The sequence below is a fragment of the Lithobates pipiens genome, unplaced genomic scaffold (genome assembly GCF_037356315.1).
Source record: "Lithobates pipiens isolate NorthernLeopardFrog02 unplaced genomic scaffold, aLitPip1_a1.2 Scaffold_22, whole genome shotgun sequence".
Taxonomy (NCBI): Eukaryota; Metazoa; Chordata; class Amphibia; order Anura; family Ranidae; genus Lithobates; species Lithobates pipiens.
Window position 1 is genome coordinate 33,629,084 of NW_027507784.1, and position 27,616 is coordinate 33,656,699.

General features: G+C 48.4%; 1 protein-coding gene across 1 annotated transcript in view; it reads right to left on the reverse strand.

The window, feature by feature from the left end:
• LOC143925647 (uncharacterized) overlaps positions 1 to 27,616 on the reverse strand; it is a 107,214-nt gene that overhangs the window by 8,421 nt on the left and 71,177 nt on the right. The window contains exons 3-5 of the mRNA XM_077450113.1: positions 19,488 to 19,679; positions 14,814 to 15,011; positions 7,083 to 7,190 (exon numbers count right to left, since the gene is read on the reverse strand). Of these exons, the coding sequence (XP_077306239.1) occupies positions 7,083 to 7,190; positions 14,814 to 15,011; positions 19,488 to 19,679 (498 nt within the window). The remainder of the gene's footprint in view (positions 1 to 7,082; positions 7,191 to 14,813; positions 15,012 to 19,487; positions 19,680 to 27,616) is intronic.

A 27,616-nucleotide genomic window follows, 5' to 3' on the forward strand; every position in this document is an offset into this window, starting at 1 on the left:
CAAGAGAGGAAGAGGAGGGGAGTTCAGAGGGAGATATGGACCAGCAGATAGGGAGGAGAAGCAGCAATGACTTACATTGCACAGCAGGGACAAAGCAGACTGCAAATGTATCAGGAGCGAGTCATCGACCATGTACGGTCACATCTGGCGCTCCCAGGACACCGGCACATGGCTCCGCAGTGTGGGCTTTTTTTAACGTGTCCGCTGCTGACAATAGCGTTGCCATCTGCAATCTTTGCAGTCAACGCGTTAGTCGCGGTAAGCCCAATACTCACCTAGGGACGACCGCCTTAAGAAGGCACATGAGCAGCCATCACCGAGCCCAGTGGGAGCAACGGAACACACAAAGCCACACTGCAGGCTCTCACCGTCCAGCCTCGTCTTCTACTTCTCCTTCTCCTCTCTCCTCACAATTGTCCTCCACTCCACCTTCCATCACGCCAAGCTCACATTTTTCTGCAAAAAGGCAGGCTTCCGTGGGCCTAATGTTTGAGCGTAAAAAAATGATGACGCCGGATAACCCTCTTGCCCAACGGTTGGCGGCTGGCTTGTCAGAACTCATAGCCCGCCAACTACTGCCATATAAACTGGTGGACTCGGAGGCCTTTCGCAAATTTGTGGCCATTGGAACACCACAATGGAAGGTCCCAGGAAGGAAGTATTTCTCAGAGAAGGGCATCCCAGAGCTATATGGCCATGTTCAGCGGCAAGTGAATGTATCTCTGGCACACAGTGTCGGTGCCAAGATACATCTGACCACAGACACGTGGTCTAGCAAACACGGGCAGGGAAGGTATATCAGTTTTACTGCCCACTGGGTGAACCTTCTGACGGCCGTCAAGCATGTAACCCGTGGCACCCGTGTAGATTTGGTTTTACCGCCACGGATTGCATGCAGGCCTGACTCTTCTTCTCCTCCTCCTACTCCATCCTCCTCCCTCTCCTCCTCAGCTGCCTCCTCCTTTTCCGCTGCTAGCGTCTCTTCCACTGCACCGCCCAAGCTCCCCAGAACCTATTCCACATGCCAGGTGAGACGTTGCCATGCCGTGCTGCGTCTGTTGTGCCTGGAAGCAAAGAGCCACACTGGCCCGGCACTCCTTTCAGCTTTGCGTTCACAGGCAGATGAGTGGCTAACACCGCTCAATTTGACAGTTGGTAAAGTGGTGTGTGACAACGGTGCCAATCTGCTTAGCGCATTGAAACAGGGCAAAATCACGCACGTGCCGTGCATGGCACACGTCTTAAACTTGGTCGTGCAGCGATTCCTTGTCAAATACCCTGGGGTCCAGGACATCTTGCGGCAGGCAAGGAAAATCTCGGCCCATTTCAGAAGATCTTACACGGCCATGGCTCGCCTTGCTGACATTCAGCGGCGACACCATCTGCCGGTCAGACGTCTTATTTGCGATTGCCCGACGCGATGGAACTCAACCTTCTATATGCTTGATAGGCTGCTCCAGCAGAAACGTGCAGTTAACGTCTACCTGTATGAACTCTGCGAAAGAAACGGTTCTGGGGAGCTGGGTTTTTTTTCACCGCGCCAGTGGCTGCTCATGCGCGACACATGCAGACTTCTGCGGCCATTTGAGGAGATCACCAAACTGGTCAGTCGCAGCCATGGCGCCATCAGTGACATGGTACCTTATGCCTTCTTTCTGGAGCGTGCATTGCGTCGTGTCATTGATCAGGCTGTGGAGGAGCAGGAGCGGGAAGATGAGGAAGTCGCAATGCTGGATGAATTCCCAGGGGGGGCTACTCTATCTGAGACAAGTCAACAACAGGAGTCTGATGAGGAGTCAGAGGAGGATGGTGCCGGGGCGGATGAGCAGGAGCAAGAAGAGCATGCTTTAAACCTTTCTGGGATCCCTGTTGTGCGAGGATGGGGAGAGGAGAATGAAGAGGACGACATTATCCTGGATGATGAGCAGGAGCCAGGCCACCACACCGCTTCCACTTTAGTGCAAATGGGGGCCTTCATGCTCCAGTGTTTTAATAGGGACCCCCGTATAAAAAGCATGAGGGTCAAGGACCAGTACTGGGTGGCAACGTACTTAGACCCCCGGTACAAACACAAAATGGCGTAAATGTTACCGCCGTCGCAGAGGGCTGTCAGAATGCAGCACTTCCAGGCCTTGCTTCGAGAAATGCTGCATTCTGCTTTTGCGTGCGCTGGCAGAGGAGCAATTCCCACTCCCAGAGAAGGATTTGCGGGTACCAATCCAACAGCGCCTGCAAGAAGAGGCCGGTTTGAAGATGTGTTGGTGACTTCGGATATGAGGTCATTCTTTCAGCCGACCCATCGACAGGTGTCATCCGGATCCAGCATCAGGGAACGCCTAGACCGTCAGGTGTCCGACTACATTGGGTTAACGGCCGATGTGGACGCTCTGAGGAGTGATGAACCCCTAGACTACTGGGTGGGCAGGCTTGACCTCTGGCCAGAGCTTGCCCAATTTGCAATCGAACTGTTGGCTTGCCCCTCATCCAGTGTCCTGTCCGAAAGGACGTTCAGCGCAGCAGGGGGGATTGTGACCGATAAGCGTACTCGCCTAGCTCACCACAGTGTTAACTACCTCACATTTCTAAAAATGAATGAGGCATGGATCTCGGAGGAATTCAACACATGTGACCAGTAGACCATGTATATGTCTATAAACTATTTTTTTAATCAAGCACACAGACCTTCTTAATTCATTTGGCTCACTTCCTTGACCCAAAAAAGCACACCGTACTATATGCCCCTACCCTCCTCTTTGAAGAGGTTGAGCGGTGTCATATTTCTACTGGGGCTGCTTATGATATCCCTGTGCTGTGCTGACTTCCTCCTGGGGGTTCTTATTATGAAGGGATCACACTATCCCTGTGCTGTGCTGACTTCCTCCTGGGGGTTCTTATTATGAGGGGATCACACCATCCCTGTGCTGTGCTGACTTCCTCCTGGGGCTGCTTACGGTGCTGCTGTCAGTGCTGTATGTCACGGTGCTGCTGTCAGCGCTGTATGTCACGGTGCTGCTGTCAGCGCTGTATGTCACGGTGCTGCTGTCAGCGCTGTATGTCACGGTGCTGCTGTCAGCGCTGTATGTCACGGTGCTGCTGTCAGCGCTGTATGTCACGGTGCTGCTGTCAGCGCTGTATGTCACGGTGCTGCTGTCAGCGCTGTATGTCACGGTGCTGCTGTCAGCGCTGTATGTCACGGTGCTGCTGTCAGCGCTGTATGTCACGGTGCTGCTGTCAGCGCTGTATGTCACGGTGCTGCTGTCAGTGCTCTGTATTACGGTGCTGCTGTCAGATGCCTCTATCACGGTGCATGTGTCATTCCGGTATGTCACGCTGCTGGTGATCATCTCCTGCACCCTCTTCTTTGCCTACCCTGGTCCCTGACCTTCCCTCTCCTCCATTGCCTTCATTAGCTCCATAGTCCTGAATTGTTAGAACAATTTCCCAAATAAAATAAAAATGCTTGTAGTTATCGATCCCAAATTCACCTCATACATGTATTATGTCATTGTCCAGATGGTGGGACTACGTTTTACCCCCTAATAATTACCACGTGGCCGCAAATTCGACATGAAGGTTTGCAAAGTTCGCCTCCCATTGAAGTCAATGGGGCCCGCGGCGAACGTTCGGTTTCGCGAACGTTTGGGTCCGTTCGCATTTCGCGTTCGCGAAACGTCCCGTCGGAAGTTCGTCCATCACTACAGGGCACATTACGTGGGACATTACATGGGGCAGGGCACATTATATGGGACAGGACACATTACATGGGGCAGGGCACATTACATGGGGCAGGGCACATTACATGGGGCAGGGCACATGGCAGGGCACATTACATGGGGCAGGGCACATGGCAGGGCACATTACATGAGACAGGGCACATGGCAGGGCACATTACATGAGACAGGGCACATGGCAGGGCACATTACATGAGACAGGGCACATGGCAGGGCACATTACATGGGACAGGGCACATGGCAGGGCACATTACATGGGACAGGGCACATGGCAGTGCACATTACATGGGGCAGGGCACATTACATGAGACAGGGCACATGGGGCAGGGCACATTACTTGAGACAGGGCACATGGCAGGGCACATTACATGGGACAGGGCACATGGCAGGGCTCATTACACGGGGCAGTGCACATTACATGGGACATTACATGGGGCAGGGCACATTTCATGGGACATTACATGGGGCAGGGCACATTACATGGGACATTACATGGGGCAGGGGACATTACAGAGGACATTACATGGGGCTTCAGAGCACATTTTTAATTTCTCCTTCAGTGGCGCACTGTTCCCCCTCAGCCCCTCCTCCTCCTATACTGTCCAGTGTCCACCTCAGATGATGTCACGTACTCAGGAAGGACAAGAGGGGAGGAGGTTCCTGCAGGGAACAGCGCGCTTCAGCCAATAGGTTGCCAGCTGCTTCCCTGACTATATCTGCCTGTATATGTGCGATCCTCCTGTCAGTTGCCTGACTGACAGTCAGATCGCCGCGGAACCCCTGGGGACCTCTTGCGGAACCCTAGGGTTCTGCGGAACCCCAGTTGAGAACCAATGATCTAGGACAATCAAGGTGTTAAATATGTGCCTAACAATGTTTAGTATGTTTACTGTTTTGCTATGCAAATTGCTGTTTTTTTACCCCCCCTTGTCAACATAGAAATGCTTTTGATAAAGGGCTACTAGTACCACAATTACCAGAAATGTTATCTTCAGGTAAAGTTCTTTCTTCAAGCAAACATCTAGCACCTATCTAGGAAGATGCTACAGGAATATATATTGCTCTGAGCACTAAAGGAAGTGAAAATGTGTGCACAGCCCCTGAATATTATTTGTAAGGGCAGAGTGTTGAATAGCACACCTCCCAACTTTTTGAGATGGGAATGAGGGACACCTATCAGCAAAAGTATCCAGGCATATGACACACCCCTTGCAACGCCCCTTAAAGGAGAATTGTACAAAAAAATAGATTGATTAAACCCACAAGTGTTTTTTTTTTTTTTACCACTAATATTTCTTTATATTGGCTTTTTGAATTTACAAATGCAGCAATTTAGAAATGAGATGAAAGGTTCAGGACTGGAAAACACTTTTTGAAAGATAAAAAGTGTGTTTTATATACAAATGTAGCACCCTCTACCAATAGGTAGGTGCTAGTAAGGTATTTTTACTTGGTTATCCAGCACAAGCAAATTTAGGCAGGCTTGTGCTACAATCTAGGCCTGTCTGTTTTGATCTGGGGGGCTGGGAGTGGTCAGAGTAGCAGTGGGTGTGACCACCTGCACTTCAGTTCTGAGGCACCTCCACTGCTTCCAGGGAGAAGATTTTGGAAGAAGGGCTGGGCCTGGAACTGGATTGGCAGGCAGCTTGTGTGTGAGCCATGACCAATCCCTAACTGGTATTGGCAGGGGGCAGGCCTCATATATAAGCTGAGGTGATATGCCATTGGGGGGGAGAAGTCAGCTGAGTGAAGTGAGGAATCACATTTTAAACAGTCACAGGAGGACATCCGTATCAGGTGGGGGGGTGGTGCACCAATAATAGGAGAAGGCCCGGGGAGAGTTGTGAGGGAACATTGCCTCTACACAGTCGGATGGTAGAGAACTCCTGGAGCAGAAGGGCAGATGAAGCTGTCGGTACGCATTGTCCAGTTAAAGTTCCTCATCAAGGACTCAGGGCTGTTGGAAGGTCGGTGAGGGTTACCACATTGGGGGGCTGGAGGTGCCAAGGAGTCTGTGAAGGAACTCTGCTATCACACGGTCATTAGCAGAGTCTTCATCAAACACACAGTGGATGATGGGGAGTCCTGAATAAGAAAAGAGACTGTGGATATCTGTGTCAAGTCGATGTGGCCTGCGGGTTCATGATTTGCACAGTTGGGCTGGCTAGGAACAGTAGTCCATTTATCTAGAAGACATGCTTTTAACCCACTAGGCCTCCGGAGAGAGGTTCTGCAGGCCTCATGTCTAGTGGCAGCGAGAAACCAGAGCCAGTAGATGGGTTTATTCAGAGTGAGCCCCCTACTACTTAATAGAAGAGGATGTGTCAAACTTCATGTAGTAACTATAAGTTTTGTGCAGGAGGAACAAAGTCTGTACAGGAGGAAACGAGTTTTGGCCATTAGGTGAAAGAGATCTAAGACCATCATTTGGACAAGGTCCCAAGTGATGTCTCCATCAAACACACGGTGATGGGTGGAGAACTCTTATGCCATGTACACACGATCGGAATTCCGGCAAGAAAAAGATAGATGAGAGCTTTTCATCGGAAAATGCGACCGTGTGTATGCTCCATCGGAATTTAGCTGTCCGAATTTCCGCCAGCCAAAAATTGATAGCATGTTCTCAATTTTCCCAACGGAAAAACTTTCTATCGGTAATTCCGATCGTGTGTATGCAATTCCGACACGCCAAAATTCACGCATGCTCAGATTCAACTACGAGACAGAAGCTATTGGCTACTGGCTATTGAACTTCCTTTTTCTAGTCCCGTCGTACGTGTGGTACGTCACCGCGTTATAAACGGTCGGAATTTGATGTGACCGTGGGTAGGCAAGACAGCTTGAGCCGAATTCCGTCGGGAAAACCATCAGAGCTTTTTGCAATGAGAATTCCGATTGTGTGTGCACGGCATTAGAGACAGTAGTCTGCGGGGGTTGAGCCACAGGAGGAGCTACAGTCTGCATGGAGATGCAGGAGGAGATTAATACCAAATTCAATATGCACATTAAATCTTCTGGCTCTAACTTTATTCAAAGTGTACTCAAATCTTTAAATATGATGGAAAAGAATTATCCTATGGGCATCCCATAATCTTATCCCTATGCAAGTTGTACCCACCAATAAAACAACAAAAACAAAGACTGTTTATTGTCTCTGAAAGTGATGTATGAAGTCTGGCAGTGGGTGATTTGGCAGATTGTTAGTAGCTGCAACACCATGGCTACACAACTATATAGATCAGACCAAAATGAGGGACAAATGAGGAGGAATGAGGGACAGAGGGACATTGCTCCAAATCAGGGACAGTCCCTCGAAATCAGGGACAGTTGGGAGCTATGGATAGGTCTTACCTTTGCAAGATACATGGGAAGGAACTACTCCAAATAGCTTATCAGGAGTCGTATTAATCATATTCATGGTAATGTGGAATTGTACCGGATTGACTTGTGGTTTTGGTTCTGCAGGGTACAGAAAAGAGGAATATAGTGATTAAAGTGGACCTTCACCCTCTATATGAACTTCCTCCATCTCCACCCGCCTCCCATCCTCATCACAAATCGAGTAGTTATATATTTTCATTAAATTTTTTTGTAAAAAAAAAAAAAAAGTGTGGCTCGCCCCTCAATGCATATCATTTGTCTATTATCATTCATTTGGAAATAGGAAGGGGGGTCGGGCTTAATGGTACAATATCGCGAGGCCCTGCTGCCTGAACCCGGAGGAGCATGAGGGTCTCTTGATCACGTCACAATTAATTAATTTTCATTCTATTACTAGGGTAGGACCCACTAATTCGGGGTACTTTGTCGCAGTAAGTGGGCTTAGCACTATATGACCATATAGTGTAACCAAACCCCCTGTATTTTTTGAATATGTTCAGGTGTTTTTAACTAGCCTTGCAGGATAAATGTCATTTTTGTATTTGTGCTCTGTAATAGAGATGGACGAACTTCCGGCGGGACGTTTCGCGAACTCGAACCGCGAACCAATAGTGCGCGAACCGCAAAGTTCGCGTCGGGCCCCATTGACTTCAATGGCAGGCGAACATTAAAAACCTACAGGTCATATTTTCAGCCACAAAATACTTACTAGCTGTGCACACATAGTCCCACCACATGGCCACTGACATAACAAAAGTATGAAGTGAATCTGAGATCGACAACGACAAGCATTCTTTTTTTATCTGTGAAATTTTGACAATTCAGGACTCAGGAGCGCATGAAGGCAATGGAGGAGAGGAAAGGTCAGGGTAGGCTATGAAGAGGGTGCAGGAGATGATCACCAGCACCGTGATAGAGAGCACTGACACCAGCACCATGATAGAGAGCACTGACACCAGCACCGCGATAGAGAGCACTGACACCAGCACCGCGATAGAGAGCACTGACACCAGCACCGCGATAGAGAGCACTGACACCAGCACCGTGATAAAGAGCACTGACACCAGCACCGAGATAAAGAGAGAGCACTGACACCAGCACCGAGACAGAGGGCACTGACACCATGTCAGGTCACCTAGAGCCCAGGTGACAGATGCACACCGTAGGGTTAGGGGTGCACCGCAAGGCTGTGGACCCTACGGCTGACTGCTGCTGACGGGGGACAGATCCCACTGGGGTAAGAGCGTAAGATTCCCCGGGGCACGGAGTCTAAGAGCCAGCTGGTGTTCACCAGAGCCTCGAGTGGTGAGGATGGTCTTGGCTGCAACTGGCTCCAGGTCGCGACCCCCAGGGTCCCCCAGCTCACACCCACAGTAGGCAACAGGAGGATAGGGATGGTGAGGGACAAAGCCAAGGTCGGGGCCACAAGCAGAACAGAATAGTCGGGTACACGCCAAAATGTCAGGGTCACAGGCAAGCAGGGATAGTCAGAACACGCCAAAGTCGGTAACGGAAATCAGTAGCAGAGCACACGACAGGAAACAGGAAGCTAATACACAAAGGCTACACAATGGTTGATCAGCACTGAGCCCTGCAGTGCACAGGTTTATATAGGGCTCCCTGATAGGGCCTGGGGTGGAGCCATGCTTAGAGGAGAGGTTATAAAAACCACCAGGTGGAAGTAGCTGGCTTCTTAGTCTGAAGACATGAGGGAAGGTAAGCAAACACAGGAAGATCACTGCATAACCATGACACACCAGTACTGTGATAGAGAGCACTGACACCAGCACCGAGATAGAGAGAAAGCACTGACACCAGCACCGAGATAGAGAGCACTGACACCAGCACCAGCACCGAGATAGAGAGAGAGCACTGACACCAGCACCAAGATAGAGAGCACTGACACCAGCACCGTGATAGAGAGAACTGACACCAGCACCGCAATAGAGAGAGAGCACTGACACCAGCACCGAGATAGAGAGAGAGCACTGACACCAGCACCAGCACCGAGATAGAGAGAGAGCACTGACACCAGCACCAAGATAGTGAGCACTGACACCAGCACCATGATAGAGAGCACTGACACCAGCACCGTAATAGACAGCACTGAAACCAGCACCAAGATAGAGGGCACTGACACCAGCACCAAGATAGAGAGCACTGACACCAGCACCAAGATAGAGAGCACTGACACCAGCACCGAGATAGAGAGAGAGCACTGACACCAGCACCAAGATAGAGAGCACTGACACCAGCACCGTAATAGACAGCACTGAAACCAGCACCAAGATAGAGAGCACTGACACCAGCACCAAGATAGAGAGCACTGACACCAGCACCAAGATAGAGAGCACTGACACCAGCACCGAGATAGAGAGAAAGCACTGACACCAGCACCGAGATAGAGAGCACTGACACCACACCAGCACCGAGATAGAGAGCACTGACACCAGCCCCAAGATAGAGAGAACTGACACCAGCACCAAGATAGAGAGCACTGACACCTGCACCATGATAGAGAGAGAGCACTGACACCAGCACTGTGATAGAGAGCACTGACACCAGCACCAGCACCGAGATAGAGAGAGAGCACTGACACCAGCACTGTGATAGAGAGCACTGACACCAGCACTGTGATAGAGAGCACTGACACCAGCACCAAGATAGAGAGCACTGACACCAGCACCGAGATAGAGAGAAAGCACTGACACCAGCACCGAGATAGAGAGCACTGACACCACACCAGCACCGAGATAGAGAGCACTGACACCAGCCCCAAGATAGAGAGAACTGACACCAGCACCAAGATAGAGAGCACTGACACCTGCACCATGATAGAGAGAGAGCACTGACACCAGCACTGTGATAGAGAGCACTGACACCAGCACCAGCACCGAGATAGAGAGAGAGCACTGACACCAGCACTGTGATAGAGAGCACTGACACCAGCACTGTGATAGAGAGCACTGACACCAGCACCGAGATAGAGAGCACTGACACCACACCAGCATTGAGATAGAGAGCACTGACAGCAGCACTGATACCAGCAACTCGCTGCGGGACCCAAAAATATGACACCGTTCAACCTCTTCAAACAGGAGGGTACGGGCATTTAGTACGGTGTGCTTTTTTGTACAAGGAAGTGAGCCAAAGGTAGAAAAAAGGTCCGTGTGCTCGATTAAATAAATTGTTTATAGAGTTATGCATATATATGGTCTACTGGTCAGATGTGTTGAATTCCTCCGAGATCCATGCCTCATTCATTTTCATAAAAAAATGGTGTAGGGGTCCAAAATCCATACCAGACATTTATCCGAGCATGCAACCTGGCAGGCCACAGGAAAAGGGGGGGTGAGAGAGCGCCCCCCCCCCCGAACCGTACTAGGCCACATGCCCTCAAAATGGGGAGGGTGCTTTAGGATCTGACCCCAAAGCACCCTGTCCCCATGTTGATAGGGACAAGGGCCTCATCCCCACAATCCTTGCCCGGTAGGGTTGTGGGGGTATGCGGGCGGAGGGGCCTATCGGAATATGGAAGCCCCCTTTAACAAGGGGACCCCCAGATCCCGGCTTCCCCCCTGTGTGAATTGGTAAATCGTACCCCAACTTTTGATGGACCGAAAAATAAAAAAATATTCACCATTCAAAACATACAGACTGGCTCCCCAAAGCGTTATTTCCAAAATAAAGAAAGCTTGCAGGGAAAATTTAATTTTTAATCATTAGTAGACATGTGCATTGTCCAATCGTATATTCACACCATAAGATGCAGGCACATTTTCCCCCATATTTCTGGGGGAAAAAAGTGCGTCTTATAGTCCGAAAAATACGGTACTCTATGCACACTCAAATCCCATCATTTATGGTCCATCTTGGGAGTGAGAAAGAGAGGGGCACATGAAAAACAAACATAGACAACCTCTAACAGAAAGTGGGATCACAGCAGCATAAAAAGGAGAAATTTGGAGGAGGCTGAGCACATTCAAAGGAACTTTAGTTTAGTGTCACTTGTGTATGTATAGACAAAGCTTTATTTTTCCATGCAAGTGTGGCACCCTCTAGTGTGTGCTAGAAGTAGTATGTAGACTAGGCAAACCATAATCTGACTCATGCTGTACATTTGTGAGCCTTTAATTGGGTCAGGGTTATTAGAGTTCAGGGCTGGGTGACTCATCCTGGCAGCTCTCTGGTGTCTCCCCCTGTTTACAGAATATTGGAGAATGTTCTGGAACTAGTGGGAGGGGTGAGCTATTTCCCAGAAGTGGGCTGGCAGGGCAGGGGAAATTTCCCATAAATAGACAAGGGCCATATCAGCAGGGCAGTCAGTTGGAAGATGGAGATGTAGTGCTGAGGAGGCTTCCACAGAAGCAGCTGGGAGGAGGCTTTCCTGGAGGCATGGGAACAAAAAGTGGACAGAGTGAGTAATTCAGCACTGTGTGGGGACTAACAAGGGGGGAGCCTGCCACATGTAGCCAGTCTCCCTTGAAGAGAGCGGTGAGCTTAAGTCTTTGTCCTTGTCCCGGGATATCTCCAAAGAGTCAGCCATGTGGGCTGGTGAAGTGTCAATCGGGAGGACTTGTGTTGCGAGTCAGCCGGGCAGGCTGGTGAAGAAGCAGCCAGGCGGGCTGGTGAAGAGGCAGCTGCAGCCAGGTGGGCTAGCACTGCCTGGAGAAGTTAAACCTGTACTTAGGAAGTTGTCCTGGAAGTTTCTTGTTGCAGTCAAGTGGGCATCCCATAAACTCCTATCCCCATTCAAGTTGCTAAACCCCCTAATAAAACAACAACAATAAAAAAAAACAAAGCTACAGACTTTTCTCTGACTTTGTGTTCAAGTGAATATTTGGTGTTTCTGGCTGTGTAAGAGAGGGGGATCCCTGTCATCTGCAGCTCCTATGTGGGGTGTTCTGCACAAGTCTGGGCCTAAAGGTCAGATATATGAGGCAGTCCAGGGGTTGAGTCTGTTTGTCTTGTGCTGCCATAATGTTGAGCTGCTATGGACTGGGTGTACAGCAATGGATTGGGTGTACAGCAATGGATTGGGTGTACAACAATGGACTGGGTGTAGAGCTATGGACTGGGTGTACAGCAATGGACTGGGTGTACAGCAAAGCCTCAAGGAAGGCAACCATGACAACCAAGACCTTCATGAAAACAAGTGTTGAGGGTTTCTTCTTGGTCTTGGGGAGCTTGAACTTTAAAATGAGGGACAGAAATTATAACCATGGCAGGAAGATCCTAGACAGAACTATGTCCAGCATCAGGCCCAAATACTCTAATCTGTAAGATGGGTCATGTGAACACTTCCTCAGACTGAGGATCCAACCAAAGTTCTGTAGAGTGTGTACTGTCTGTTGGATAATGGCTAACTAGGACAGGGAGGACTGGTCCTTTAATTGGTGGATGCACCATACAATCACAAAAGATAAGGATCTTCACTAGCATACCATGGTATTGTGATAATCTTGTCCTTTATTCACATAAAACAACAGGCATCACAGGCTGATGTTTTGGAACCTCACAGAATCCCATCACTGTGAATAGATCTAGGTAGCTGAACAAAAAGAGAAAACACCACTCCAGGTCCACCAGCCACACACTCCCGTAGTAGCACCGAACAGGTTCTGGCCCAGCTCACAGCTGATGGTGAAGGGAAAAGGAAGTCTGGATGGCTGCACTACTATACAAATCACCTTGATTTAGAAAATTGCCAAACAGGGTAAAAGTATCGAGGTAAAAGCAGCAGAGGAGCAGGATGACACGCTGACATGTTTCGCACTACAATAGCGCTTACTCATGGCAGCCTCAACTATTGCTGTCAGACACTCTCATATAAAATACTCTCATCCACAGGTGAAACCAACCAAGACAAAGGAAAAACAAAAATAATCCTCCCACGAAAGTTGCACATGTATGTGTTAGAAAGAAAACAAAAAGAAAAATATAATATCAACCATAATAAACATACAAAAACCCTCAGGCCCTGTTCGCACCAAAAAGGGTAGATAAAGGTTTGGAAATAAAATTTGTTAACGCATATCCCTATTGAGTATGGAACATTTTTTTTTACTTCCTTGTGTACGATAAATCTGGATAAAATAATGAATTAAAAAAAAAAGAGTATATACAGTTTTTCTATGCTAGATTAAAACTAACAAAAAAAATAATATAAACCATTGAACATAAACCTAATATATACAGTATCTCACAAAAGTGATTACACTCCTCACATTTTTTATTCTACCTTTTCATGTGACAACACTGAAGAAATGACACTTGTCTACAATGTAAAGTAGTGAGTGTACAGCTTGTATAACAGTGTAAATTTGCCGTCCCCTCAAAATAACTCAACACACAGCCATTAATGTCTAAACCGCTGGCAACAAAAGTGAGTACACCACTAAGTGTCATTATTTTGTGTGGCCACCATTATTTTCCAGCCTTAACCCTCTTGGGCATGGAGGTCACCAGAGCTTCACAGGTTGCCACTGGAGTCCTCTTCCCCTCCTCCATGATGACATCACAGAGCTGGTGGATGTTGGAGACCTTGTGCTCCTCCACCTTCCGTTTGAGGATGCCCCACAGATGCTCAATAGGGTTTAGGTCTGCAGACATGCTTGGCCAGTCCATCACCTTCACCCTCAGCTTCTTTAGCAAGGCAGTGGTCATCTTGGAGGTGTGTTTGGAGACGTTATCATGTTGGAATACTGCCCTGTGACCCAGTCCCCGAAGGGAGGGGATCATGCTCTGCTTCAGTATGTCACAGTACATGTTGGCATTCATGGTTCCCTCAATGATCTGTAGCCCCCCAGTGCCGGCAGCATTCATGCAGCCCAAGACAATGACACCCCCACCACCATGCCTGACTGTAGGCAAAACACACTTGTCTTTGTCCTCCTCACCTGGTTGCCACCACACACGCTTGTCACCATCTGACACCAAATAAGTTTGTCTTGCTTCCCATCAGACTACAGGACATGGTTCCAGGAATCCATGTCCTTAGTCTGCTTGTCTTCAGCAAACTGTTTGCAGGCTTTCTTGTACATCATCTTTAGAAGAGGCTTCCTTCTGGGATGACAACCATGCAGATTGATTTGATGCAGTGTGCAGCGTATGGTCTGAGCACTGACAGGCTGAGCAGCCCACCCCTTCAACCTCTGCAGCAATGCTGGCAGCACTCATACGTCTATTTCCCAAAGACAACCTCTGGATATGACACTGAGCACGTGACCTCAACTTCTTTGGTCGATCATGACGAGGGTTGTTCTGAGTGGAACCTGTACTGTTATACTGCTGTATGGTCTTGGCCACCGTGCTGCAGCTCAGTTTCAGGGTCTTGGCAATCTTCTATTAGCCTAGGCCATCTTTATGTAGAGCAACATTTCTTTTTTTTAGATCCTCAGAAAGTTCTTTGGCATGAGGTGCCATGTTGAACTTCCAATGACCAGTATGAGAGAGTGACAGCGATAACACCAACGTTAACACACCTGATCCCCATTCACACCTGAGACCTTGTAACACTAACGAGCCACATGAGACCGAGGAGGGAAAATGGCTAATTGGGCCCAGTTTGGACATTTTCACTGAGGGGTGTACTCACTTTTGTTGCCAGCGGTTTAGACATTAATGGCTGTGTGTTGAGTTATGTAGCAATACTGCGCCTATTTTTTGAGAAAAAAAGTCCTGCCAATATTTATCTGTTACCTTGGCTTAGTTGTTTCTGGATTGGTCTGGTCTTGATATTCACATTTGGTCCAGTGTTCTGCAACTTTCCTGGAACATCTCCATCTCGTCTTATCATTTTCTTTGCTGGGATTCCAGAGCTTGATACAGAATTATCATTCGGTGTCGCACCTTTGGGACCCATACTGTGCGCCAGCATATCTTTCTGGTCTTTGGAATCTTTAAAAATATGCGCAAAGACACATTACCACATGTCGAGTGACTTTTCAGCAACACCTAGATTCAAAAGATCTATCTCATTAAAACAGTATTAACCCCCCCCCCCCCCCCCAATAAAAATAGACAAAATGCAGCTTACCAATTATTGGATGTGAAGGCTGTATTCGTTTTTTTTTTTTTTTTTTTTTTTTTTTAGGCTTTTTTCCTTTTATTTTCACTTGGTGATGTGGCCAGAAGGTTTTGTTATTTTTATTTCCTTTGACAGACCAAGCTGTCCAGACAAAGTAGCAGTTAAAGGGATGAGACAAACCATTTACCATTGGCAGGGGTGCTTACAATTTTCACTTTTTATTTATGTAAAATCTTTATCCCAAAAGGAAAAAAACTGTTGCTGTAGCCATTTGACAACCGGTCAGGGATGGGTCCACCTGTCGTCATCACCTGGTGGCACCACCCCCATGTGACGTCACCCCTTACCTATTAAGGAAATGTCAGATGGCGGAGGAGACATGTGGTGGTTAGCCTTCATCGCAGGTGGAGCTTTTTTTTTTTATTTTTCTTTGTTTGGGTCTGGCGGTGGTGGACAACCTCAGCGTTGTGATTGATGATGGATCTGTATCAGTGGATAATTTATTTTTTTTCATTGAAGGAATTGTCAAAAACTTTCTCCGTATTTTAATTTTTTTGCACTTTTTTGTGAATGGTTAGGGATACTCATTCACATGGGGGATGAGACCCCCACAACCATAGCCCAGGGTTATTGAGAAGAGGCCCTTCTCCCAGTCCACAAGGACCATGCTCTGAAAAGGGTCTGGTATGAATTTTGGGGGGGAACCCATTTTTTATAGAGAAATAGGCATGGGGTCCCCCTCCAATCCATACCAGGCCCTTTGGGTCTGGTATGGATTTTAAGGTGAACCCCAAGCCAAAATTAAATAAAAAATGGTGTGCCCCCCCCCCCCCCCCCAAAAAAAAAATCCATACCAGATCCTTATAAGAGCGTGCAGCCCGGCAGTTTTCTTTTTTTTTTTTGTATTGCCAGCAATTTAAACGTCATTTATTTTTTCTTTATACATGTCAGGTTTGCTGCAGCAGATTCTATACAGGGTACAGATGCACTATTTTACAGGCAGACTAATGGGGCCCCGGCACTATATTTAAAGGAATTTATCATTTTTATTGCTTCACTTTAAGCATCATTAATCACTTCAGCCCCGGACGATTTTACCCCCTTCCTTACCAGAGCACTTATTTAAATGACAATTGCGCGGTCGTGCGACGCTGTACCCAAACAAAATTGACATATTTTTTTCCCCACAAATAGAGCTCTCTTTTGGTGGTATTTGGGCACCTCTACGGTTTTTATTTTTTGCGCTATAAACAAAAGAAAATCGACAATTTTGGAAAAAAAACACAATATTTTTTACTTTTTGCTATAATAAATATGCCATTTAAAAAAACAAAAACAAAAAAAAAGCTAATTTTTCCCTCAGTTTAGGCCGATATGTATTCTTCTACATATCTTTAACTTTTTGCTATAATAAATATCCCATTTAAAAAAAACAAAACAAAAAAAACAAATTTTTCCCTCAGTTTAGGCCGATATGTATTCTTCTACATATTTTTAGTAAAAAAAAAAAATCGCAATAAGCGTATATAGATGGTTTGCACAAAAGTTATAGCGTCTACAAAATAGGGGATATATTTATGGCATTTTTTTTTTTTACTAGTAATGGCAGTGATCTGTGATTTTTTTCATGACTGCGACATTATGGCAGACACATCGGACACTTTTCATACATTTTGGGGACCATTCACATTTACACAGCGATCGGTGCTATAAAATGCACTGATTACTGTGTAAATGTGACTGTCAGGGAAGGGGTTAACACCAGGGGGCGCTGCAGGGGTTAATATGTTCCCTATGGGAGTGATTCTAACTGTGGGGGGAGGGGGCTCACAAGGGGAGGAGACCGATCAGTGTTCCTCTGTACTGGGAACACACCATCGGTATCCTCTCCACTGACAGGATGTGGATCTGTGTGTTTACATACTGTACATACAAAGATCCATGGTCCTGCTGTGTTCCCGGTTAATCGTTGGTGCCTGGCGGACATCGCAGCCTAGTCGGGCACACGCAACGGGTCCTGAGCGACGCCGCGGGCACGCGCGTGCCCCCTAGGCAACCTGGAATGGGAGGACGTCATATGACGCCCACCCAGGATGGGAGATCCCATCTGTGGGCGTCATATGACTATGGGTGGGTAGGGAAGTGGTTAAAATCACTGCTCCTTCAAAAATGATCAAATGATGTTTGCATTAATACATCTCCCTCCCGGCAGTACCCAGGCCCTCTTTTTAGGGTCAATAAGTTGCATATAAGCCTTCAAAATGGAGACTTTAAATTTTTCATGTTCTGGTCACATAGACTTTAATAGGGTTCGCGGTTCGGATCCAAACTTTTGCAATGTTCAAGAGTTCTGGCACGAACCGAACCAGGGGGTATTCAGCCTATCTCTACTTGCAGCAGTAACTCAGTGTGTGCAGTATCACTGATATAATTTGTCCCGCAATAGAAGAGGAGAGGATAGGAGGTGCTCCTAGATGTGGTGGTGCTGGCTGCTGGGAGATCTAAGTTGCTAACAGGGGGTCTATTGTTGCTCAGGTGGATCTATTGTTGCTGGGGAGGTCTATGGTTGTTGGTGGGAATTACTGTTGAGGGAGAGGTCTATAGTTGCTGTGTGCTGGAGTCTCTATTGATAATGACTAATGGGAGAGTTACATTTCTGGCAGGGGTCTTTTGTTGCTCTGGTAGGTCTATTGTTGTTGGGATGGTCTATTGTTGTTGGGGTGGTCTATTGTTGTTGGGATGGTCTATTGTTGTTGGGATGGTCTATTGTTGTTGGGATGGTCTATTGTTGCTGGGGGCAATCGTTGCTAGGGGGGACTGCTGTCGAGGGAGAGATCTATTGTTGCTGTGTGCCGGAGACTCTATTGATGCTGGCTGTTGGGAGATCTAAATTGTTGGCAGGGGTCTTTTTTTGCTCAGGTGGGTCTATTATTGCTAGACACGAGCGCCGTCAATAAATTTGTTTTGTTTCATTTTGGATTAGCCGTTAATTAGTATTTCGTATCAATTTGGATTCGTACGAAATACGAATTTTCGTTTGGTTCATTAACTTTTCGTAACAATTATGAACGTTCATTATGATGAATTTATCATTATGAGGGGCTCCCACCATCCCTGTGCTGTGCTGTGCTCATTATGAGGGGCTCCCCCCATCCCTGCGCTGTGCTCATTATGAGGGGCTCCCACCATCCCTCCGCTGTGCTCATTATAAGGGGCTCCCACCATCCCTGCGCTGCGCTCATTATGAGGGGCTTCCACCATGCCTGCGCTGTGCTCATTATAAGGGGCTCCCCCCATCCCTGTGCTGTGCTGATTATGAGGGGCTTCCACCATCCCTGCACTGTGCTCATTATGAGGGGCTCCCCCCATCCCTGTGCTGTGCTCATTATGAGGGGCTCCCACCCTCTCTGTGCTGTGCTCATTATGAGAGGCTCCCCCCATCCCTGTGCTGTGCCCATTATGAGGGGCTCCCACCATCCCTGTGCTGTGCCCATTATGAGGGGCTCCCCCCATCCCTGTGCTGTGCCCATTATGAGGGGCTCCCCCCATCCCTGTGCTGTGCCCATTATGAGGGGCTCCCCCCATCCCTGTGCTGTGCCCATTATGAGGGGCTCCCCCCATCCCTGTGCTGTACTCATTATGAGGGGCTCCCCCCATCCCTGTACTGTGCCCATTATGAGGGGCTCCCCCCATCCCTGTGCTGTGCTGACCTCCTCGGTTTTTAACTTCATCATAATGAATAATCGTAATTAACGAACATTCTTATTTTGTCCGATTCTGAATCTCCCATCGACTACCAGTACCCGTCTCTCCCACTCCCATATTAAAAAAGATAATTTTCCCAACCCTGACTTTGGTCAACAAAACACCAGTCACGTTTCCGTTGTAAAGGAATTTGGATCCGACATTTTTTTAAAAACGAAATTTCGTATTTTGTACAAAATTCAGAAGCACAGCAATTCGTATTTCGGATCCTCCCGGATGTACGAATTTACGGAAATTTGGACGAATTTTCGATTCGTACGAAACAAATCGCACATGCCTAATTATTGCTGGGGGGTATTTTGCTGGAGGGGATCTATTATTGCTGGGGAAGTCTATTGTTGCTGGCTGCAGGGGATCTATTTTACTGCCTTTCTTGGTATCATCGACAAATTCCATACAAATTGCCTAGCAAAATGATACCTGGTTCTGTATGGGTTAGTCCTGAGAGGTGGGTAGGGGGTTGGGACCAAGGAACGGTGCTTAGAGGTGGGAAGGGGGCAGAGGCAAGGGGTGGTTCAGAAGGGGAGAGTACCTGCACCTATTTTCTGAGAAAAAAAGCCCTGCCGATATTTATCTGTTACCTTGGCTTGGTCGTTTCTGGATTGGTCTGGTCTTGGTATTCATATTTGGTCCAGTGTTCTGCAACTTTCCTGGAACATCTTGTCTTATCATTTTCTTCGCTGGGATTCCAGAGCTTGATACAGAAATATCATTCGGTGTCGCACCTTTGGGACCCATACTGTGCGCCAGCATATCTTTCTGGTCTTTAGAATCTTTAAAAATATGACACATTACCACATTGGAATGCCGAGTGACTTTTCAGCAACACCTAGATTCAAAAGATCTATCTCATTAAAACAGTATTACCCCCCCCCCCCCCAAAATATATAAATGAGAGATTTTTATTTCCTTTGACAGACCAAGCTGTCCCGACAAATTAGCAGTTAAAGGGTTGAGACAAACCATTTATCATTTGCAGGGGTGCTTACAATGTTCAGTTTTTATTTATTTATGTAAAATCTGTATCCCAAAAGGTAAAAAAAAAACGTTTGCTGTAAGGCTAGGTTCACATTGCTGCGATGCGGGAACGCTGCGAATCTACTGCGGGTGCCCGCATTGCATGTCTCCCGGCGGCAGTTCACACTGCCCTATGCGAACTGCTGGGAGTGTCAGTGTAAAGTTAATGACACCTCCAAAATCAGTTCGCAGATCGCCGTGCGATCTGCAAACTCGGACAGGAATCGGATCGCTTGGTGTGAACACCCATGCGATCCCATTCTGCTGCGGACCAAAAAAAAAAGGGTCCTGTATGAGCTTGGGCCGAATGCGATGCGAATTCAGCCATACTATCTGTATGGCTGAAATCGCATAGCACAAAGATCGCATGTGATTTGCACTGCAGTGCGGTGCGAATCACATCCGATTTCGTACACTGCAGCAGTGTGAACCCAGCCTAACTGCTTATAAAGGGTTTGATGCAGTTCAATTTTAGGGTAGGTTTAGAAATGCTCTTGGAGGCTCCTGACAGGCGGTGAGGAAGTGATGCAACACCTCGCCACCACACGTTTTAATCCCATTTTTGCTGACAAACGTGCTGCACCTGCATGCATTACACACAGTTGCGGAACATTTGTGGAGCGTCCCTCTTTACTTGAAAGTGTAGCGTTTGGCAGGTTTTCCGCCATATATTGGGTGAACATTGCCGCAGGCGCAAAGCATTGTGGCCACAGCATTTAATAATCCCCATCTGCTGTCTATTGCAGCATCTGGGTAGTGGCGAAAAAAAACAGCTAAGCCATGCATGTTTGACGTCCCCCCCCAAACCGCAAGTCTAAACAAGCCTTAAAGCGGTCGGCCAGCTGAACATTTTTTTTTTTTTAAAGTCAGCAGCTATAAACACTGTAGCTGTTGACTTTTACTAAGCGCACTTACCTGTCCAGGGTGCCCGCAATGTCGGCCGCCCGAGGCCAACCCGTCCCTCAGCTCTCGGGTTCCCGGCGCCGCCATTCGAACTAAGACACAGGCAGTGGAGCCTTTCGGCTTTGCTGCCTGTTTCCTACTGTGCATGCGCGAGTCGCACGGCGCTTTGTGAATGGCCGGCTGTGTTGTGGGACACACACAGTTCCCAGAACACAGCGCGCCCCATTCTCCAGAAGACAACGCGAGGAGGAGAAGACTGAATATCACCGCTGTGTAGGAAGTGGCAGATTAGGGCGATCTGCCTAGCAACAGCCATTTCTGGTAAGTAAAAAACATTTTTATGTATTTTTTTTTTTTTGGGTGGACTTCGGCTTTAACTTGTTAGTCCATTCCACCTAAACCTGCTAGTTTAACACTCCCCTCCCCCATTGACTGACAATGGAGCAAAAAAAAAAAATATTTTTTTTTGCAATTTAGTGCAAGGGGGGGGGGGGCAAGGGGGGTCAAGTGCCCCCCTGGAAGCGGGTATACAGAGTGCTATAAAGGCACAGCGAGCTGAGACAGAGGGGGGAAGCTGAAACTGTCAGTGCTGCCCGGCTCCTATCACAAGATCGGCACACACAGATCCTCTCGTGCCGCGTACACACGTAGCCGACTATCCGATGGATTTAGTCTGGCGGACTTCCCGCCAGACTGTCCGTCGGACTTTCCGAACGGGCTACTTGCCCACACACGGCACTTTTTCAGTGGACTAATACGGCGTACTAAGTCCGCCGTACTATCCGCCCTACTTTTGAAATGAACGATCTCGCCCACACACGCGGAGGAAAGTCCGCTCATTTCGAGCGGGTCTCCAGGTAAATCGGCGTGGGGGTTCCCCCCAGGTCCACATCAGACCCTTGTCCGAGCACGCTACTCGGCCGGCCAGGAAAGGGGGGGACGAGCAAGCGCCCCCCCCCCCCTCCGAGCCGTACCAAGCCGGAAGAAGAGGGCGGCGGCGAGGAAGAAAGCCGGTCTGGCGAGAAGACCCCCCCTAAGACGGAAGACCCCCGGAGCTGTGCAATAAACTATTTTATCTTGTGTGTTGTGGTTTTTTTTGTACTTTATTTTACAGGTGAATGGGTAGGGGTACATTGTACCCCATACTCATTCACATAGGGTGGGGGGCCGGTATCCGGGGGCCCCCTTATTAAAGGGGGCTCCCGGATTCCGATAAGCCCCCCGCCCACAGACCCCGACAACCAACGGCCAGGGTTGTTGGGAAGAGGCCCTTGTCCTCATCAACATGGGGACAACGTGCTTTGGGTTGGGGGGGCCGCGTGGCCCCCCCTTCCCCAAGGCACCCCCATGTTGAGGGCACGCGGCCTGGTACGGCTCAGGAGGGGGGGGGCGCTCGCTTGTCCCCCCTTTCCTGGCCGGCGGGGTAGCGTGCTCGGACAAGGGTCTGATGTGGACCTAGGGGGACCCCCACGCCGATTTTTTTCGGCGTTGGGTTTCCCCTTTCAGTCCATACCAGGTGGCGGGACCAGCGATGTCTCCTTCGCGGGCCCCGCCTATCTGGAGACCCGCTCGAAATGAGCGGACTTTTCTCCGAGCGGGAAAAGTCCGTTCATTTCAAAAGTACGGCGGACTGGCACACACATGGCCGGATTGTCCGCCGAAATGCGAGTCCGGCGGGAAGATTGGAGTGCAAAACTACTTTCTAAGTCCGCCGTACTTTCGGGTCAAAAAAGTATGCCGGAGGCTACACACGGGGGGAATGTCCGGCGGACTTGAGTTTGCCGGACTTTTCCATCCGATTGTTTGATCGTGTGTACGCGGCATCAGTCTCCGGGAGCTTCAGGCAGCTGTGTGGGGGAAGGCGCTGATGTCATCCTATGGAGCAGGAGCCTGGAAGGAAGGAATCTCTCATGCTGCTAAATTTAGGTCAGTAAACAGGGAGAATTTGACAGAAACTGACCTTTGAGGGTGAAATAATTGTATTGGGGGGCAAACTGCTGCTCAGCCCATGTGCAATGCTGTGCAGTGACCACAATGTGCAGTGCAGTGACAATCATGTGATGTATTGTGCCCACCATGTGCAGTGCAGTGACCATCATGTGATGTATTGTGCCCAACATGTGCAGTGACCATCATGTGATGTATTGTGCCCACCATGAAATAAGGTTGCAAGGGGGAGCGGGGGGTTTGGGCGACACCCAGCACAGCATTGGATTGAGAGAAGCACCGCGGCTCTCTCCTCCTTCCATTGTGCACTCAGGTATTTCTGCTCAGCGATGTTCGGGGAGGGAGGAGGAGAAAGAATTGTGAGGTAGACAGCTCTGGTTCCCATAGCCCAGTGCCCGGCGCCTGCATGTCCTCCGGGAATCGGCACAGCAATCCCCTATTATTGTGAAAGGCAGATGCCGGCTGCCCAGGAGGAGGGACATCCATGTAGACAGAGCCACACTGATCTGAGGTTTGTGCATGTAGGGAGGACAATGTCACAATGGGCAGATATACACCGGTGGGGGTGTACATTAGGGGGATACATTAGCAGGATTACACAGGGGGGTACATTAGGGGGATTACACAGGGGGTACATTGGGTGGATTACACAGGGGGGTACATTAGGGGGATTGCACAGGGGGGTACATTAGGGGGATTGCACAGGGGGGTACATTGGGGGGATTGCACAGAGGGGGTACATTGAGGGGATTGCACGGGGGGTACATTGAGGGGATTACACAGGGGGGTACATTGGGGGGATTACACAGGGGGGTACATTTGGGGGGATTACACAGGGGGGTACATTATGGGGATTACACAGGGGGATACATTGGGGGATTGCACAGGGGGGTACATTGGGGGGATTGCACAGGGGGATACATTGGGGGATTGCACAGGGGGGTACATTGGGGGGATTACACAGGGGGGTACATTGGGGGGATTACACAGGGGGGTACATTGGTGGATTGCACAGGGGGGTACATTAGGGGGATTACACAGGGGGTACATTATGGGGATTGTGCAGGGGGGTACATTAGGGGGATACATTAGCAGAATTACACAGGGGGTACATTAGGGGGATTACACAGGGGGTGGTTACATTAGGGGGATTACACGGGGGGTACCTTAGGGGGATTATACAGGGGTTACATTAGGGGGGATACATTAGTGGGCTTACACAGGGGGTGTTACATTAGGGGGATTGCACTGGAAGGGGCTTACACTGTTAAACTGGGGGAGATTTAGACTTAGGGATTACACTGGGTTGCCTGGATCTAGGGTGACACCATTAAGAAGGAAGTCATATCCGACCGTGATGGTGTCACCCCCATCTGTGGCAGTTCATGGATTGGCGCACTGGCATAAACCACGACATTTACAGGGGCCGATTTGGAGTGCGCACTATAATCGCTGCCGTCCAAAACTAGCCTGCCCAGCACCCTGCAGAGCACTGTGGCAGGCTAGGCAGATGAGAGCCCGATGTACCAGCCTGCCCAGTGTCTACTGCTCTGTCCTGCTCCTGTGTCACTCTGCAGCGGCAGGACAGAACACTGTGGCAGGCTAGGGGGGAAAGCTGTGCTTATGTGCTAGCCTGCTCAGTGCCCCGGATTGCTCAGTGACCGGGGGGGGGGGGGTGACACCACATTTTACCGCACCGGGTGACACCAACCCTAGTGTTGCCACTGCCACCATGTGCAGTGACCATCATGTGATGTATTGTGCCCACCATGTGCAGTGCAGTGACCACCATGTGCAGTGCAGTGACCATAGCTCCCAACTGTCCCTGATTTTGTGGGACTGTCCCTGATTTGGAGCAACATCCCTCTGTCCATCATTCCTCCTCATTTGTCCCTCATGTTGGTCTGATCTATAAAGTTGTGAATAAAATGACTTTTTATCTATCAAAAAGTGTTTCCCAGTGCTAAACCTTTCATCTCATTTCTAAACTGTTGCATTTGTAAATTCCAAAAGCCAATATAAAGGAATAGTAGTGGTAAAAAAGCACTTGGGTTTAACCAATCTTGTTTTATTTTTGTTTTTTTGTACAATTCTCCTTCAAGGGGGCATGGCAAGGGGTGTGTCCTATGCCTGCATACTTTTGCTGATAGGCGTTCCTTATTTCCATCTCAAAAAGTTGGGAGGTATGGCAGTGACTACTATGTGATGTATTGTGCCCACCATGTGCAGTGAAGTGACCACCATGTGATGTATTGTCCCCACCATGTGCAGTGCAGTGACCACCATGTGATGTATTGTGCCCACCATGTGCAGTGCAGTGACCACCATGTGATGTATAGTGCCCACCATGTGCAGTGCAGCAAAGTGACCACCATGTGATGTATTGTGCCCACAATGTAATGTGGTTTGGTGTACCCATATGTAATATGGTGTGGTGTACCCACATGTGGTGTGGTGTACCCATATGTGGTGAAGTGTGGTGTGTGCACTGTGTAATGTACAGTGCCCACTGTGTAATTTAGTGGTGAAAAAAAGATAAGAGTAAGAAGACTAAGTAAAGGGGGATCTATTCTATGGGGGACCAGCCCTGGCCTGCTCTAAAGGGGGATCTATATGAGGGACCCTGGCCTGGCCAGCACTTTATGTGATAATGACTAAGCCCCTCCCCTTCATGACATTGTTGAAAAGTGGCTGAGTATGGGTGACCTTGAAATGATGCCCCCCCCCCCCCCCCCAAAAAAAAAAGATTCACACATGCAGTCATCCATCTGTCAATGGTGCCTCTTCTGTGAGTGGAGACAGCTTATCCAGCACTGCAATCTATGCTTGCCGATGACCAATCCCCTCATTGTGACGTCAACCTGGTGCTGCAGTCTTCAGGACCAGAGAGGGCCCTGCTACTTGATAACCAATAGGAAGTATCCACATCACAGGCAGGCGCTTGCAGGGCTGGATTAATAGCATCATGTGCTTGGTGCTGAGGATTTTGGTGGGCCTTTTATTGGGCACCCTTCTGCTTTCCAAGAGCCTGTGCTGGCATGCGCCCAAACTCAAAAGTGCGCAGCCACACAGGCATAACACTAGGGAAGCCTGGCATTTGACTTGCCAAGTTTCTGCATTGGCGTGCACTCTGAGCTGAAAGAGTGCAGCTGCGCAGGCCTAACACTATGGAAGCCCCAGACTTCTGTAAGAGCCCTGCAGTGGCATGCCCCAGGCTTCTGTTAGGACTGCTCATGCAGTGCCCATTAACAATCCCACCACTCTGCCCAGGCGGTGCATGTGGAATGCAGGCCTCGTCAAGGGTGATCTCTTCCCGTTGACCCATTGCTTTCCATGTCCTTTTTGGGCGGTTGGGCCTATATTAAGGTAGGGGCCTGGAGCTGCAGCTTTTTCTTTTCCTTTTTTTTGAAGTTGTGCATTAGGGTCAATATTGAATTTACAAGTAATTTTGTATGCCTTAGTATAATTGTGGCATCACACCATATGCACCTTTCTTTTCTTATTATTTAATTTGTGGGATAACAAAACCCTGCCCTTTTTCCCCCATCCCCCTGTCCAGTTCCCTCCCCTTCTCTTCCTTTTTTGTTTTTTTCTCTCCTCTTTTCCCCCCCCCAGTATGGCAGCTTTTTGTGGGAGTGCCTGGGAGGGTCTCATGACAAAGGTTCAGGCTTCTAGAAAAGATGCAAACATTACAGACGCTGAATTAGATGGATCTTTCATGAGATTACAACGTCTTCTAGAACGAAAAGCCAGAACTTATTGGCATAAAACCTACTTTGAAAAATATTCAGAACATCAAGTTGTTCCTTGGGTGTTCCTTGGGGTTTAATCTTTCCCAATATGAACAAAATTAGTGACCCCCTGAAAAACTCTTGGGAGAGTAATCTCCAATCTTGTTCTTTCCAAATGATTTCACTTATAGTTGAGCAATATGAAGCAGAGCTGGAACAGTTGGATCTTCAAATCACTTCTTGGTATGACGACAATAGTATTGTGGAAAATCCTATCCATTTTACACAACGTGAAAATAACCTACGTACGTATCTCGAGCAATACACACGGGATATTATTAATGTTAAGGAAGGCAAATTTCTTCGGGACAAATTAGCCTATGAAAATCATTTTGCCTACAAATGGCAAAATATGAATCAGACCTCCCCAAAAAGAAGACCACCTACCTCAAATGTACCTCAGACAGACATTATTATTCCTAATGTTGTTTCTTTTTCTTCTAGTACCTCTAAGTCTTACAGAGATCTAACTCAAGAGAGGATTCCCAAGAAGAGAAAGGGAGACCGTTTGGACACGTCCACGACCTCTTCACCTAGAACCACGGTAACGGCACACCAACTCACTGCAGCTCACTCCAAAGCACATCGTACACAGGCCTCCACTCCCATGCCCCCAGCCAATTCACCTCCCAGCACACTAGTAGAACCCCCTGTACACCTCGCACCGGACACTCCAGCACCAATTCCACATCCCTTAAACACTCACCCTGGATCTTTAGCTCGGAGAGTAAGTGAACCTACACTTCCCTCCATGTTTCCTTCCAATTCACAATTCACTGATCCTCGTATAGCACCGATTTTTTTAAGTTCAAACTCCGGAACTCAAATGACATCCACCCTCACTACCCCAACCACAAATGCACTAGGTTTAGAGGTGGTGAACTTGTCCTCGGTCTCTCTAACCAGGGAACAGATCGAGATACTTAAATTAGGTCTCACGTTTTGTCCATCAGCAAATTTAGACAAATTTCAATTTGTCAAGGATATACACCTTTTTGCTAGACGCCTTTTGTTTAAGGTAATTTATGATAAACCTCAAGAAAAGAACAACC